The 14,141-nt window shown below is 55.3% G+C and overlaps 1 protein-coding gene across 1 annotated transcript; it reads right to left on the reverse strand.

The window, feature by feature from the left end:
• Positions 1 to 1,736: 1,736 nt before the first annotated feature.
• Positions 1,737 to 4,132, reverse strand: IL4 (interleukin 4). The gene is made up of 4 exons (XM_076350420.1): positions 3,998 to 4,132; positions 3,662 to 3,709; positions 2,064 to 2,195; positions 1,737 to 1,829 (listed from the first exon to the last, which is right to left on the reverse strand). The coding sequence occupies exons 1-4, from the start codon at positions 4,130 to 4,132 to the stop codon at positions 1,737 to 1,739; spliced, it is 408 nt and encodes a 135-aa protein (XP_076206535.1).
• Positions 4,133 to 14,141: the final 10,009 nt, after the last annotated feature.

The following is a 14,141-nucleotide window of genomic DNA, read 5'->3' on the forward strand; positions in this document are numbered from 1 at the left end:
GGATACTTTGCAAGACTCCGGGGAAGATCAGTGGGATGAGGCCGGTATGCAGGTCACGGGATGTGCCCCAACGAGCTGAGGAGCCCCTTGTTCAAGCCCGTCCTCCGCTGGGGTTGTCCTGAGCTGCCCTGGGGGAAGAGGAGAGCCCAGCTGAGCCAGGGCACTGCAAGAGCAGCTGCTTGTCCACTGAAATAGTCGGTGCCGCGTGTGTTCTGCCTCTTCTTGCCTGTGTGCACTGCATAGGTGGTACAGCTGGTGGGGAGAAGGCTTTTCACCCTGTTCTGGCTGTAAGTGTCGTTGTGCTTCATGGCAAGCTTGTCACACCCTGTATTTGTGCAGATGGTGTGAGTTTACCTGCAGTAATTGGAAATGTTCAGCTCTGTTTCCTTTGCTGCGTAAACTGTATTGGTCTGCAGTGCATTTCTTCTTCTGGAAGACATTTCAGCCTGCTCATGCAGTAGGTAACAGGTTTTTTGTGGTCTGCTAACTTTGCAGCTCCCCTGAGTACTGTGACTCAGTTGATGCGTGAACCAAACCCTGCACGGTCCTGGGACTTTCCAAAGTGCTCTCCCACGCTGTGCCAAAGTTGCAAAATGGTAGACACCTAAATACCTGCAAGACTCCAGTCCCCTGTTGCTAGAAAGGCTTTAAGCACCACCCAGGTCTGCTGCAGGCTGGAGTCATCCCTTCCACAGTGAGGTTTTGCTCCCTGTTGCTATTTCTGTCGCTGCTGTTGCTGCTGGAGCCTCTTTACTCCTGGGCTACGAAGGGCTATGCCATATATAAATGGCATATATAAAAATACATGGTTATAATAGGCTATAAGTAGACTAAGGTGAGGGGAGAACTAAGGGCCTGCTTCGCTATGGACCTGGCATCTCTCTTTGCAGCTCTAGCACACACTTCTGAGTTCACAGCTTTCAGAAGCAGGCCCTGTTTGTGGCCTGTCTTCTCCAATGTGGCTTCCCTTGGGCTTTTTCCTCTGCTTAGACCCGCTTTCCTTGTGTTAGTACAAGCCTTAACCCCATAGCAGGACAAGGTCTTTGTTTTGGTGACTCTAGCCAGCACCACCCTTGTGCCAGTGGATTCTGGACTCTGTTCACTGTAGCCCCATGTATTTCTTGCAACTTACATGGCAAGGTAACAAAAATGACTTCTGACTTCATGGTTTTTAAACCCCCTTATTTCTAAAGCCCCCGTTCCATCTAGGAACCTCTTGCTGCTCAGCTCTCTGGAGTCAGCGCTGCCCCTCTGTGCCCTGGTTTCCAACCCAGTCACAAACTTGCCCCTTTCCAACAACGTGGGTAGAAAATACCCATCCGTTCTTCCCTGCTCTCCAGTTTCCCTCTGTTGCCATCAGCCTGGTCCCCATTGCTTCTGGACTGGCCTTGGTGCTCTGTCCCAGCCGTGGCCTCCTCTTGGGCCCTTCGGCATTTCTGCTGGGGGTGGTGGGAGAGGGCTGAGTGGGTCTCTCCAGGAGCTGTGGGCTCCTCGGCTCTTAGGTGCTGCCAGCCGGGTCCTGCAGCCCAGTGCCTCATGCTCCAGCTGGCACCTTCGAGCTCTCAAACGTGCTCCTGTGCTCTCCAGTTTCTGGCCAAGAAACATCTTATGCAATGCCAGAAAATTTAGTCCAAAAATACATTTATTTAAAGAATTATTATAAATAATCTTTGAAAAATACAGTGTCATTATAGTTTAAAAACAAGCAGAAACAAACTGTTCTTTCACTTCAAACTCTAGTCTTTTACTAATCGTTGGAGGACTCTGCGTAAGTTCACTAGGAAATCATTCAGTGAAGTAGTGTTGCCTGCTGCCACGGGACATGGTGCCTGTAATAGGAAAAAATGGCCATTAGGATGCTTGCAGGGGGAGGGATCTGGTTCTCCAGCCTGGTCTCGGCTGCTAATGGTGGTGCGGGAGAGGACTGGGCGACAGCGAAAATGGTGACCGAGAGAGAAGCTGGACGTGCAGAAAGCTTGAGGGCTCAGGGCTGTACGGCCCTGGTGCGGTCGGTGCCGCAGGGGCTGTGGGCGGCGGGCAGCGAGGGGAGAGCCTTGCCTCACCTTGTGGACTGTGCTTTTCCTTCGGACGAGACTGAGCAAGTTGAGGTAAACGCCCTCCAGGTGCCTGTGGCAGCTCCGGCCCTCCCAAGCGACTGTGGTGGCTTTGCATAAGATCTCCATATAATTTTCTTTCTGGAAGAAGACGCACGTGGCTTTTTTAGAAACCCTTTTGTACAGTCACGGCTTCATTAGCAGCAGATTAAAACAGGGCAAACAATAAATTTCTGTTCTAAATGGCAGGTGCAAAGTACATGTCAAAGCCTCCCCTGGAGCTTCCCAGACGCGTGTGTGCACACACGGGCCTGTTCCCGTCCCCGGCGAGGAGGGTGCTGTCAGCCGCTGGCGAGAAGTCGTGGCGGAGTTTGGCGCAGCAGTGAGCACCCGCATGCTTAGAGCATCGTGCTCCCGGCGCGGGCGCGAATGTGGGACCTGTGGGTGGGACCCTGTGCTCGGGGAGCTGCTCCCTGTGGGGTCCCGCGGGAATGAAGCTGGTTTGGGTGGGCAGAGGCTCTATGGGAAGAGGTTGTCCCTGTCAGGTGCTTTGAGTAGATAAAGCCCTGTAGCAGCGACACGTGGAAGATGAGGAGCTGGTAAGTGAAGTGCTGGCAGTAATAAGAAAACTATTCAATTGTCTTCCCTGGGGGACATTCCCGATGCTGCCTCGCTGCAGCAGCACGGGCAGGTTGCCGAGAGCTCTGCCCGCGCCGAGTTCCTCAGCTTTCACCCAAATGGCACCACCAAATAAGCAACCGGCCCGTCCCTGTGATGGGCACGGCCAGATCTGCGGACATTAGGTCGTGAGGCATCCCAGGCATCTCTTCTCGCTCCCGGGGCCGGTCCCTGTGGCAGGAGGGATGCGGGGACCCCCCCGACGGGGTGCTCAGCTCCAGCCCCCCAAGGGAGGCTGCTGCATCCCTTGGCTGCCGCCCGCCCGTGCAGTGCAAGGTGAGGGCATTGGCTTTCTGTGAAAACAGGAACTCTGGTGCCGGGGAGCTTGGCTTAGGCAGCAATTTTTCAGAGCAGATACAGGCTTTATTATCTGCTATTAAATCTTCTGCTAGCTGAAGAGCCTTCCCCCAGATCAGAGGCTAAAGAGGGATAGTATGTCTAACCAGAGCTCAAGATGCTGTGCGATAGGCGCGTGTGGGTGTCTGTGAGATGGTGACACACCGCTCCAAGACAAAGGAAGAAGTTCCTCTCTTCCTTTCTGAAAAGCTCGAAAAACCCTGTATGCTGCTAAAACACATGCTGCCCATTCCTGCCTGCCCCTCTGGCCTCCCTCTCGCCTCCGGGGTGGCTGGGAGCAGCCGATGCTGCTTTGGCTGGAGGTGGAGATGTGTGCGGGAAGGTGAGGCCACCTGTGCTGGGCACCGGGAGCGGCGAGGACCAGCCTGGCAGCCCAGCATCACCGCTCGGGGCTTGTGATGGGCTCCTTGCTTCCGTGCAGTGCCGCGCCGGGATGGGCAGGACTCCCAGGGCTTCACGTCTGCTTCCTGGCTGCCCCGTGCTCTCCGCCGGCCCCCGGCAGCCTCTCCCAGTACCCATTGTGGCCGTATGATTGTTTTCGAACACGGACGAGTTAGTTTTTTCTCTCTTACCTTATCGCCTGCAAAAATACTTGTCACGTTCATCTTGTCACAGGAAACCTTTATCAAGACACAAAGGAGAGGAGCAATCAGGCTAGAGAAACTGCTAACGCGGATCCATCCTGACATGTGCACCCACAGACACACACACACACACCCCCATCTGTCCGTCCGCCTGCTCTCGCCCCCCCCCCCCCCCCCCCCGGGAGCGCTGTGAACCATGCGCTCTGCCTCGGCGCTGCACGTTCAGCACCTTTCTTTGACTCAGCATCGCTCTCGCCGAGCCCGGCGAAACAATCTGTCCCTCCCATCAGTGGGTAAAGGCTGAGCCACGCGAATGAGCCCTACCTTCGTCTCCAGGATCTCGCTCAGCAGCCTGATGCTCTCCTTCAGAAGGTTGGAGGTCTGCAGCAGGGCGGCCATGCGGCCCTGGCAGGCTGACAGCGCCAGGAAGGTGAGCAGGACCGGGACCGGGATGCTCATGGCCTGCTTGGGCTGAACCCCCTCAGCTCGCAGTTTCTGGATATTTTGGTGATCTATACCTGTGTGTGCTTTTCTGGAAGAAACATCTCAATTTATGGCTGTAAAATTGCTGAACCTGTAGGAAAAACTTATTTTTCCCTTATCTGCACTTTCCAAAGATGCTCCTATCCAATTAGGACAACAGGTCTTTTTTGTAGAAGTCAAGATTTTCTTCTGATCTTGCATTACGTTTCAACGTAGGAAATTTCCACCGTATGATAACGGTGGTAGGAGTCAGGTCACGTACAAAAGAAAAGTATGTAAACTGCCCGGTTTGGGGATTCTTCATTTCTCCGTATCCCAAGACTTTCTCTACACCGTGAGGTGAAAGTGGCCGAACTGGGGAGACCACGGATCTGACCGCACTCAGATAACGGAGCTTTGCTTTTTTTTTTCTCTAACTATCCTGCGAGCTCTTCCATCTCGCATTTCATTTGAATATCTCCAAATCATGCAAAGCATCCTTCATCTGCATACCATTTTCTGTCTACGGTTATCTTAACCTGTGCCCGGGGAGAAACAGAAAGCGCGGCAGAGCCCTGCCTGGGGCCCGCAGGGACAAAAACCTCCTGGGTAGGAGCGGGGCATCGCCACCTCCTGGGGCCAGGGGGTTTATGGAGAGCTGGGGACCCTCCTGGCCAAACGGGACACCCAAAACAGCGTGACCCTGCCCGTGACACCCTGCGGGGACGTGGGCGAGGGGCAGGGAGCTGGCGCGGCGTGGTCCTGCAGCATCGATGCCCGGGAGCGCCTGCACTCGCATGGGGAAACGAGGTTTTGTGACTCTGATCCAGCGCCCGGTGTCTCGGCGAGCTGGAGGCTGCCCCAGCCCGTCCTGCCCCGCTCGGAGAAAAGCCTGAGCGAGGTTCAGGTGATGGGCTCTGCCGGCACCACCGACCAGCGCTGCCGCAGGAAATCACACTAAGAAATTAGCTGAGCTGGGAAACTTCGGAGTTTTGTAATAACTAATAGGTATTTTTCTAACTCAAATAGCAACTTGCCATCAGATGCTTGATAAGAGTTTGCGAGTGCTCGATTAATCCAGGAGCAGCCAGACTGAGAGTAATTTTGTTTGTCTAATTACGAAATGCCCCAGATGAAGTTGGTGCCACTGACTCAGAAAGACCTTTGCAAGGGATTTGCCAGCGGAGTGCTGCGCCGTTTCCTACCTGCACCGCTCTCGATGGAGAGCAGATAAGCGCGCGTGCTTCGGCTGCGGGACCGTGCCACGGCGGCAGCGGCCTCTGTGGTTGGCGGCCGTGGGGCTGGGCTCCTCGCCGGGATGCCCGGAGCCACCCCGCTGGTCTGGGACGGGGGGTGGTGGTGGGAGGCTCCCTGCCTAAAAGTGATGCTGGAGAAGGGGATGGAAGTGGTGGTCCCGTCCCGCAGACACAGTGGTTTCCCCAGTGATCACGGTGGAAAGCTCTGAAACTGGAGTAAATGAACAGAAAACGCTACATTAACAGAAAAATGTAACCTTTGAGCTACTCAGGCTGAATCATGGTGGAAAACTGCATTACTGTGCGATGGGAAAGTCACCAGTGAAGGAAAAAATTCCCACGTCCTTTCCTGAGGGTGGGAAGTGGCTGATGGCAGTTTTGGCCCCATCGCTCGCTGGAGGGACGGCTCTGTGGTCCCCGACTCTGCCCGTGTGGGGCGGGAGGGTCGTTTCTGGAGCCCTGGCTGTGCCTTTGTCCCAGCCATCGTTCAGGGGATGAACCTGCTGCCATTTTCCCTACAAAAGGAAGGTGCTTGATTCAGAACCATGTCCTCAATGTTTCTCCACTGCCATTCTCCCCCTCGTGCTCTGTGGTTTGAAGCATCTCCCCATCACACGAGGATCCTGCCTGGGCTCCCAGCACCAGCATCCCCACAGCCACCGAGCCCAGGTCTCTGCTGAAAGCCACAGCCACCGGCTCAGTTTTCCCCCTCTTTCTTTGGCCCAAACCGGAGCGATTCCAGCACAGCCCCTGAGAAAGGGCCACGAGGGTTTGCCTGGGCGCAACGTGCTGCCCAGGGTAAATTTCGGCTGGCAGTGGCAGGGATGTTCTGCTGTTTTCATGCATTTCTGTTGCCCGCCATGTCTGGTGCTGGTGCTAATAACGCTGTGGTTTATCCAGAGCAAATCCAAAGACTGCAGTTAACGCCCCATCGCATGCAGTTATAGCAATTGCCTGCATTTATAACAATTTCCAGCAGCCGGTTTGCCTATTTATTTCCTACCCGTGTACCTGCCGCTGCCGACACCCAAGCGGGCGCTCATCCCGTGAGCCGGCCCCATCCCTTCCCTCGCCCATCAGCCGAGCGTGCCTTCCCCTGCGTGCGGCGCCGCTTTGCCGCCCGCTGGCTCCCATTTCAGCCCTGCTGCCCCCTCCCCAGGCCACAGTCTGCACCCCGACGTACTCCCCTTCATCGCGGCCCCATGCGCAAGACCCTCTTCCCAAATGCGGACTCTCACCCCCGCTCCTCCAGCCCTCCCTTCACCCCGCGTTCCCCTACGCCGCAAGCCGAGCAGGTTCATCGGTGCCTTTTGCTTGCTTGAAAACTTGTTCTCTATGGCAGACTGGGTAGATTTGCTGTATATCGCCCCAAGAAACGCCATCCCCCCCCTGCCCGCCATTCCCCCGTGCTGACTGACCGAGGAGGCAGCCCCCCGCCCCCCCCCCATGCTCTTCATTAACTGCTGAAGGTAAGAGGGGAATCGACAGCACGACAGCACAAGCCATGAGCTCGTTGTTCAGTAGTTTATTGCGTAAGCCCTGAGACACTTTTACAACATCAGTGCAAAGTTGAAATAAAAAAAAAAAGACATCCAACTACACGATAATTTGAATATATTAACTCTGTCGCGATACAAATATTTTAAATAGAGGGAAGAACAATAAATTACGAATCAGCACACATTCATTTGTTGTTGTGGAAAGGCAATTAGGCAATAATAGTTCTCTAAGAATGAGGTAGCGGTATTTTAAATATGACTGTGTTCCACAGAACTACTCTTATATAAGTTAAAAATAAAACACCTATTATGAATACTGGCTTTTCCTTTTTGTTTTGTGTCCCAAGCGAAGAAAAGCTTTCAACAGCCAGGACTTTTTCATCTTGAATCTTTAGATTATGCAGTATAAAAATAAGTTATTTAAATAAAATATAATAATAAATAAACTCTAGAAGTATGATGCCAATGAGCACCCATTAGATCCAAAGTTATCCTACAGACTCTCCTGGTCTTCACTATTAACAACTTAAAAGCCCACTGACAATATAAAAGACACATGAAAGGTTACGTTAGCAGTTCTGGCTGGCGGTGAGGCAGCCCCCTCCCTCCGCTCTTTCCCCTCCCGGCTTTCGCTCTCGGATGCTGCAGTTCCCCGGCTCCGCTCCCACCGGGCACCCGCGGGGAGTCGTCCCCCCCCCGAGCTGCTGTAGTAACTCGTTAGTGAAAAATGCATCATTTCAACTTAGATTTTGATCTCTTTAGGAAGAGAAGACGATTATGAAGAAGCCTCCCTTCATTAAGAGGAACAGGAAGCAGATAATTTGGTTTTGGTAGGCGCTGCAGGAGGGGGTGAATGAGTTAAGAGCTCAACCCCCTCGGCTGCCCGGTCCAGGCGTGATGCCCGGCTCCTCCCGGCCAGGCAAACCCTCCGGCCAGCCTTCCCGGGGGGTCGCAGCCCCCCGAGGGCTCGCATCCATCCCTCCCGAGGGGTCACATCCCTCCCGAGGGGTTGCATCCGTCCCTCCCGGGGGGGGTGTGTGTGGTGGTGTCACATCTCTCCCAAGGGGTCACATCCCACCTCGTGCCGGCTGGAAGAGCCGCAGGGCTGCGAGGGAGCGCTAAGGGCAGCGTCGTCCAGACGAGACCTCTCCCGCAGAGGCTGAGTAATGTCTAACACACGGCACTCGGACGGAAAGCTTGGGAGGTGCCAGGTGCCTGCCGGGAAGGGGACATTTCCTATCGCCCGGTCCCAGGCAGGCGGCTGAGCGACTCCGGGTGCCCGGCGTACCCGCTGGGACTTGCTTTTAGGATTGCACTGTGTTTAGGAGGGCTGGGGCAGAGCTGAGGAAGTGCGTGCAAGGAGGAGCAAAAAAAAAAAAAACTCTGCAAAACCTATTTTAAGAGCTACCAGCAGTAAGATCCCTGGGCTCGGGGCTGGCGGTGGCGGCTCTCGCTGGAGCAGCGCCCATCTCACTGTGCAGCCGACCTGGCCAGGCGCCTGTACATCCCCTGGGTGAAGTTCCCCAGCTCCGGCAAGAAGTTGCGCAGGTAGATCTCGTTTTCATTGCTCAGGGAGCAGTTCTGGGAAAGGAAAAGCATAAAAGCGTTAGAGCTGACAGCAGGTTTTAGCAGCTCAGACGGCACGTAGCCAGGCTACCAGCCCAAGCAGATGGTTCGTTTCCATTGCCTCTGTCTCCCAAAGTGAATAATTCAGTTATGAGTTGTGAGGATCCCGCCCCGGGAGGTTGGGAATTTGTCCTTTACTGAGGACAAGCAGCCGGCCCCTGTGCCCAGCGGTGTGACCCCCATGGCCACCAGCTGGGGCTGACGGGGATGTTCACCCTCTTCCCATGGAGGCAAACTATCCTGCGGCGCTGCTCAGGTCTGCAATGCTCAGGTCTGGCCCCGTGCAAGATAACGAATACCGGCTTGATCAGTCCTGTGGGTACATCTGGGGAGCCAGCCCTGAAGCGGGGCCCATGCTCGGGAGCAGCCGGTGTGGGGGGCACGGCCGCTCCGGGGGCCGGAGCCGCACAGCGGGGCGGCGAGCGGGGAGGCTGCAGCTCCTGCTTACCGTCTTGCCGTGCAGGCTCTGCAAGTTGATGATGAACGGCTCGTAGTCTTTCTTGCACTTGGTGACTTTTGTGAGCGCCGTGGCAGCCTGGCACAGCAGCTCCTGCTCTGACAGCTGGTAAACACGGGGGGAAAAACATTTTTAGACCCAAGCAGTTGATTTAAGTTGATGCTACTTATCAAGGTGTCCAGGACTGGTGGGAGATTTCACAGCGACTTCCTAAACTGCTTTCATTTTACGGCTGTGATCGCAGCCCCGTGCGGTGCCTCGGGCCCTGGGCTGTGCCCAAAGGCCGGGGTCCGGGAGATCGGGCAGGGGCAGAGGCACCGGAGGCAGGTCTTCGGGCGCAGCCGGTATCGAGCCGTGTGCTCACCCCCAGCGACTAGCACTTGAGCAGCTCTTGCTCGGTGACTAATAAAACTACCTCTGCTACGTGGGCTGTGCACCGTGGCGAGGAGGGCACCGGCTATGTCTGTGTTTATTACAAATACATTTTCTGCCTATCTCTCCATCATCTTTTACCGTTCGATCCGTGAAGGCGACCTGTGCCACTCGGGTGTCATTGCAGGGGACCTGGAGAGGCGACACAAGGGAGAGCCGTCATTATGAGACCATCATTATGAGACCGTCCCCGAGGAGCCGCCAGCTGCGCCCTCCCCCGGGAAGGCGCACTGTGTCCCCATTGCTCTCCGGCGGGGCACGGCATGCCTGCACCCCGGGTGCTGCCGCCGCCACCACCGAGATATACATGTTTCAGAAAATTGTTTCAAAACAGGCTCCTGGGAAGACAGGCCCTGGGTTTGCGCAGCACTTGCAAGCAGTTGTTTGGGAAGGGGTGGGATGGTCCCCGGGTGCTATGGACCGGCGCAGAGCAGGGACCCCCCCCAGCAGCTCACACAGTGCTGGGCCACCATGTCCCCATCACCAAGCTGCCCCGGTCACCCCAACACAGCTCAGCGTGTTGGACAGGGAGGTCTGGGGGAGGTTGTCTTGTTCCTCAGCATTTTTTTCTGCAATGTGCCCAATGTCAGGTGGAAAACTTCACCCTGCCCGACCCAGGCAGCCTCTTGTACCACCAAGTCAAGTGCTGAGCACCCAAAGTCTAAGCTGAAAGGGGCTGGGGTGCCCAAAGCACCAAGGAACATCATCATCATCATCATCATCAATAATGTTCCTCTGGTCTGTAAGTGAAGAAATGCCAGGAGGTGTAGCGGCATTTACCTGCACTCCTGCGTTGAGCTGTTGGATGCGGTGGGTGATCTCTGACAGCTTTAGTTTGGGAGAGGTAGTCATCAGCGGTCTGGAAGAAATGAGCTCGAGCAGGGAGAGGAGAGCAAAAGCAGCCTTCAGCGAGGGGAGCATCCTGTCGCCGCTGTCCGAGCGCTTCCCGTGCTGGCTGGGCTGGCTGGCCAGGGCCTCTCTGCCTCGCTGCTTGGCAGAGCACCATTTTTATAGTCTCCATTGACTACCAAATATAGGTGTCTTCCTGTGCTGATCAGGCGAGACGGTGGGAAGTGCCATTCGCCCCAAAGAAGGGCATTATGTAATGACAGCGAAGACTTTTCGCCCTAACCAACATTATCTGCTATTCAGCTACCATGCAGATTTTAATCACCTAATTGATAGATGAAGAGATACCGGGATAAGAAGTCGAGAATCTCTCTTTGATGTTTGAGGCTCTATTTACTATCGAGCGTGTTTGTAACGTGCTGCATGTGGAAAACCATGAACGTGTGCACGACTTGACTTAACCAAGCACATTGCAAGACTCGAGTAAAGTCAAGCCATGACCTTATGTGTGGAGAAATATCTGCCAAAGCTTTCCTTCTCTCACCGATTCAAAAAAAAACAGTTACGCAGAAGGACCGGCTCCGGGATGCATGTGGCTGGACGCCTGCCGGGCTCCTGGCTCCGGCCCTGGACGTCGATGTCTCATGTGGGACAGCACGACCCCAGCGAGCGTCTGGTTGAATTTAGCGGCGTTTCCCCGCCGTGTGCCGGGAGCCAGACCAGCCCTGCCGTCCAGGCGGGTCTGCGCCCAGGTGCTGCAGCCCGGGGATCGGCATCACCCTCAGGTTAGAAATCCAGGAGCCGAAGTGACACGAAAGCAGATATTTGCTTTTGCACTTGAACGTGTCCCTCTGCTGCCAGCTCAGCACCCACCTGCCCCGGGGGCACCACCATCATGGGATGCGGGGCTGTTTTTCCCGTTGGCGTGGAGGACCTCTCCTCCCACATGGCCCCTTCTCCCCAGTAATGGCCCTGGGGACATGCCGGGACCACTGTGGCCTGTGCCCCAGCTCAGCCATTGCCGGTGGAAAACGGCATCATGGGTGATGGCAGTGTTTCAGAGAAGGAAATGGCCTGCGGCTGCTGTCAGAGAGGAGCAGCTGAACCATGTATCAGAAAAAAAATTCATGTCGTGTGGCCATAATGGCAGCAGCTCCGGCAAGCTCAAGTAGCCAAAGTCAGATTTGAAAGAAAAGAAAACCTCAAAACTTTTATCAAGATGTTAAACATCTGCAAAGACAAAAAAAAAATGCTCTTGCATGTAAAGGAAGAAGTAGCTGAGGGGGTTTTCTGGCGTGTGGGTGTTTGGGTTTTAACTAGGACTTGCTCAGCTCTGTAGCACGTATCCCATCCTGCGAGGACGGCTCCTGCAGCGCCTGGCTCAGCACGGCACCTTTCAGCCCCGTGCGGTGCCATGCCCGTGGGCCACGACATCCCACACCATCCCATGCCGTCCCACGTTGTCCCACACCATCCCACACCATTCCACACCATCCCAGAGGACACCAGAAAACCAACAGTAACTCAGGGATTCAAACCACCGCATCCTTGAGCAGAAGAGCAGACGTGAACCCGCAATTATTTCCCACCATGGCTGAACTTGTGCTGTCAGTGGGAATTTTGTGGGAAAAAGGTTGACTTGCCAAAATGGCTCATTTCTTCTCCAAATTCTTAAATGCCTTTTCCCAAGTGCTGCAGCAAGCACAGGTGAAGCGGCTCGGTGCCAGCAGCACCTCATGGCTCTGCTCACGCCAACACCCGACGCTGTCGGGCAGTCCCGCGGTGCCGCTGCCCCGGCTCCGGCAAACCCCATCCAGGGGAGCCCCAGCCTTCACCTTATACCTGGTTAGAGGCTTGTAAATAGTTGTAAATTGTTTAATTCATTTAGAAATTGTAGAAATATTTAAACTTTAACCATCTTTTTTTTTTTTCGGTAAAGTCAGTGTGTTGCATAGCCCGAGGAAGCGCTGAACTTCGCATTTCAAACAACTCCCTTCCCATTTCACTGCATTCTTTTTGTACTGGAAGATCTAACATTACAATGGCAGGAGTGGGCTGCAGCACTCCACTTTCATTGCTTTTATTAGCCTGAAAGAAAATCGGTTTTTCCTGGAAAAAAAGATGGTGACGATTCCCAATCATTGAATTTCCTGCAAAATCGAAAGGCTGGGTCAGAGCCGGACGGGAGCCTGGAATTTTCCCATCGCAGGCATTGGGAGGAAGGTGTAGGAGCTGGTGTGCATCCAGCGCAGCACAGTACAGTGTGCGTGTGTCCATCTGTCCCAAAGCCAGTGTCCCTGGGTCCCTTGAGCCGGGATGCTGGAGCGGCATGCACCGTGGCCCCAGGGAAGACGTCTGCGGTCCCATGCCCTGTGCCCTGGCGTGGGGTCCGGCAGCGGCACGGTGGTCCCAGGGGGATTGCGGGGCCATGGGGGGCTGCGGAGGGTGGGACCCCCTTGGCTGGGAGCACCCCGTTCTGCAAAACCTGCGCAGAGAGCGTGTGTCACCTTCCCCACAGGCAGATAAAATCATTCCCCCAAACTATTGATATGGTAACATGAACCTGATGATGGGAAAAGCTGACATGTATCAATTCGGCTCGTGTGGGTGGAAAATGATAGCTAGAAAGTGGAGCCCAGTTCTGAGAAACAGCGTTGAGCTGGGGGCTCGGGTGAGAGGTGGTGCGGGAGATGGGATCGCAGCCCTTCGGGAGCGTCATTGGCCTGAAGGGAACCGAAATAGCTCGTTCAGAGCGTCTTCGGCTGCTCTGAGCGTTAAACCCAGCGGTGATTGTGAAATAATAAGGGAAATTTCCACCTGTGCATCACCCCCAGCACTGGTGGCGAGACGGGCGCTGCCAGTCGAGCTGCCCTTCCTTAAGGGAGGGGAGCACGTGGGGCTGGGACACCACGTCCCCGAGCCCGCTGCTGCCGGCCGGGGTGGATGCAGGACCCCAGGCATGTGAACCCAGCCTGAACTGGGTCTCCTCGTCATGGAAGAGCCGGTTTTGCTTCCAGCTGTGGCCAGAGGCAGAACACAGGCAGGTCCCGGAGGCCCAGCAGCTGAGGGGGGGTCTGCGCCCACCCCGCCTCGCACCCCATGCTCTTCATGCCCGATTTAAGCCACCCCAAGCTGGTCTCCAACCAATTCAGAAAAATGATCCAAGTGGTTAATTTAGGTGTTGCAGTTTCCCCCATCGGGCTCTTCTTGCCCCCATGTGGAGGAGAGGCCGGGGGGGTGAAGGCGCACACTGGGCTGGCGCCGGTCGGACCTTTCCATAGCTGCATCTCTGGATGATGACACCAGAAAACAGAGGAACCAGCTGAAGAGGCCCTCAGGGCAACTGAAACCAGAAATTTTGCTTTGTTCTATGTCCAAAGCCGTGGCTTTTTTTCTCTTTCCTCTTTTTTTCCAGCAGCGAAGCCAGGGTTGGTTGCCCACAATCATCACACACAAAAGAAGAGCAGTGGGGTAGGCTGGAGCCGCGGCCACCACCGGCACAGGACGGCATCACTGGACACGGATGGAATCAATGGAACTCAATGGAAATAAATAGGTATGGCTGATGGGTAAGTCAGATTTACAGCGGCTACAGCTCCCTGTGGCGGTGTCCCCGTCACCTTCCTGGCTCTGTAGGAAATGGGGGAACTATGGTCCATAATTTTAGATGGGCTGAATTTGTGCCTTTCCGGTTAAATAGGCAGGAGCTTCGTCTCAGTACCGGGCCGTCGCAGCGGCAGGCGGGAGGGGCGGGATGTTTCCCACCCAGCCGCATTTGGCTCAGGATGGGGAGAGGACCCCGGCACCGCGGGCAGGGAGGGCACCCGCTTCTCCCGGGCGATTCCCAGCGCCCGGCCGCCTATTCTCCTCCCGCAGCTTCCTAGCGC

Source organism: Aptenodytes patagonicus, chromosome 12, assembly GCF_965638725.1.
Source record: "Aptenodytes patagonicus chromosome 12, bAptPat1.pri.cur, whole genome shotgun sequence".
Taxonomy (NCBI): domain Eukaryota; kingdom Metazoa; phylum Chordata; class Aves; order Sphenisciformes; family Spheniscidae; genus Aptenodytes; species Aptenodytes patagonicus.

Bases quoted from the DNA above. Each gene is read 5' to 3' on its own strand.
- IL4 (XM_076350420.1), bottom strand. From the start codon at position 4,132: ATGAGCATCCCGGTCCCGGTCCTGCTCACCTTCCTGGCGCTGTCAGCC. The intron at 2,196-3,661 runs GTAAGAGAGAAA...GTCTTCTTCCAG, and splicing joins GTATTTTTGCAGGCGATAAG to AAAGAAAATTATATGGAGAT. The intron at 1,830-2,063 runs GTGAGGCAAGGC...TTCCTATTACAG, and splicing joins GGAAAAGCACAGTCCACAAG to GCACCATGTCCCGTGGCAGC.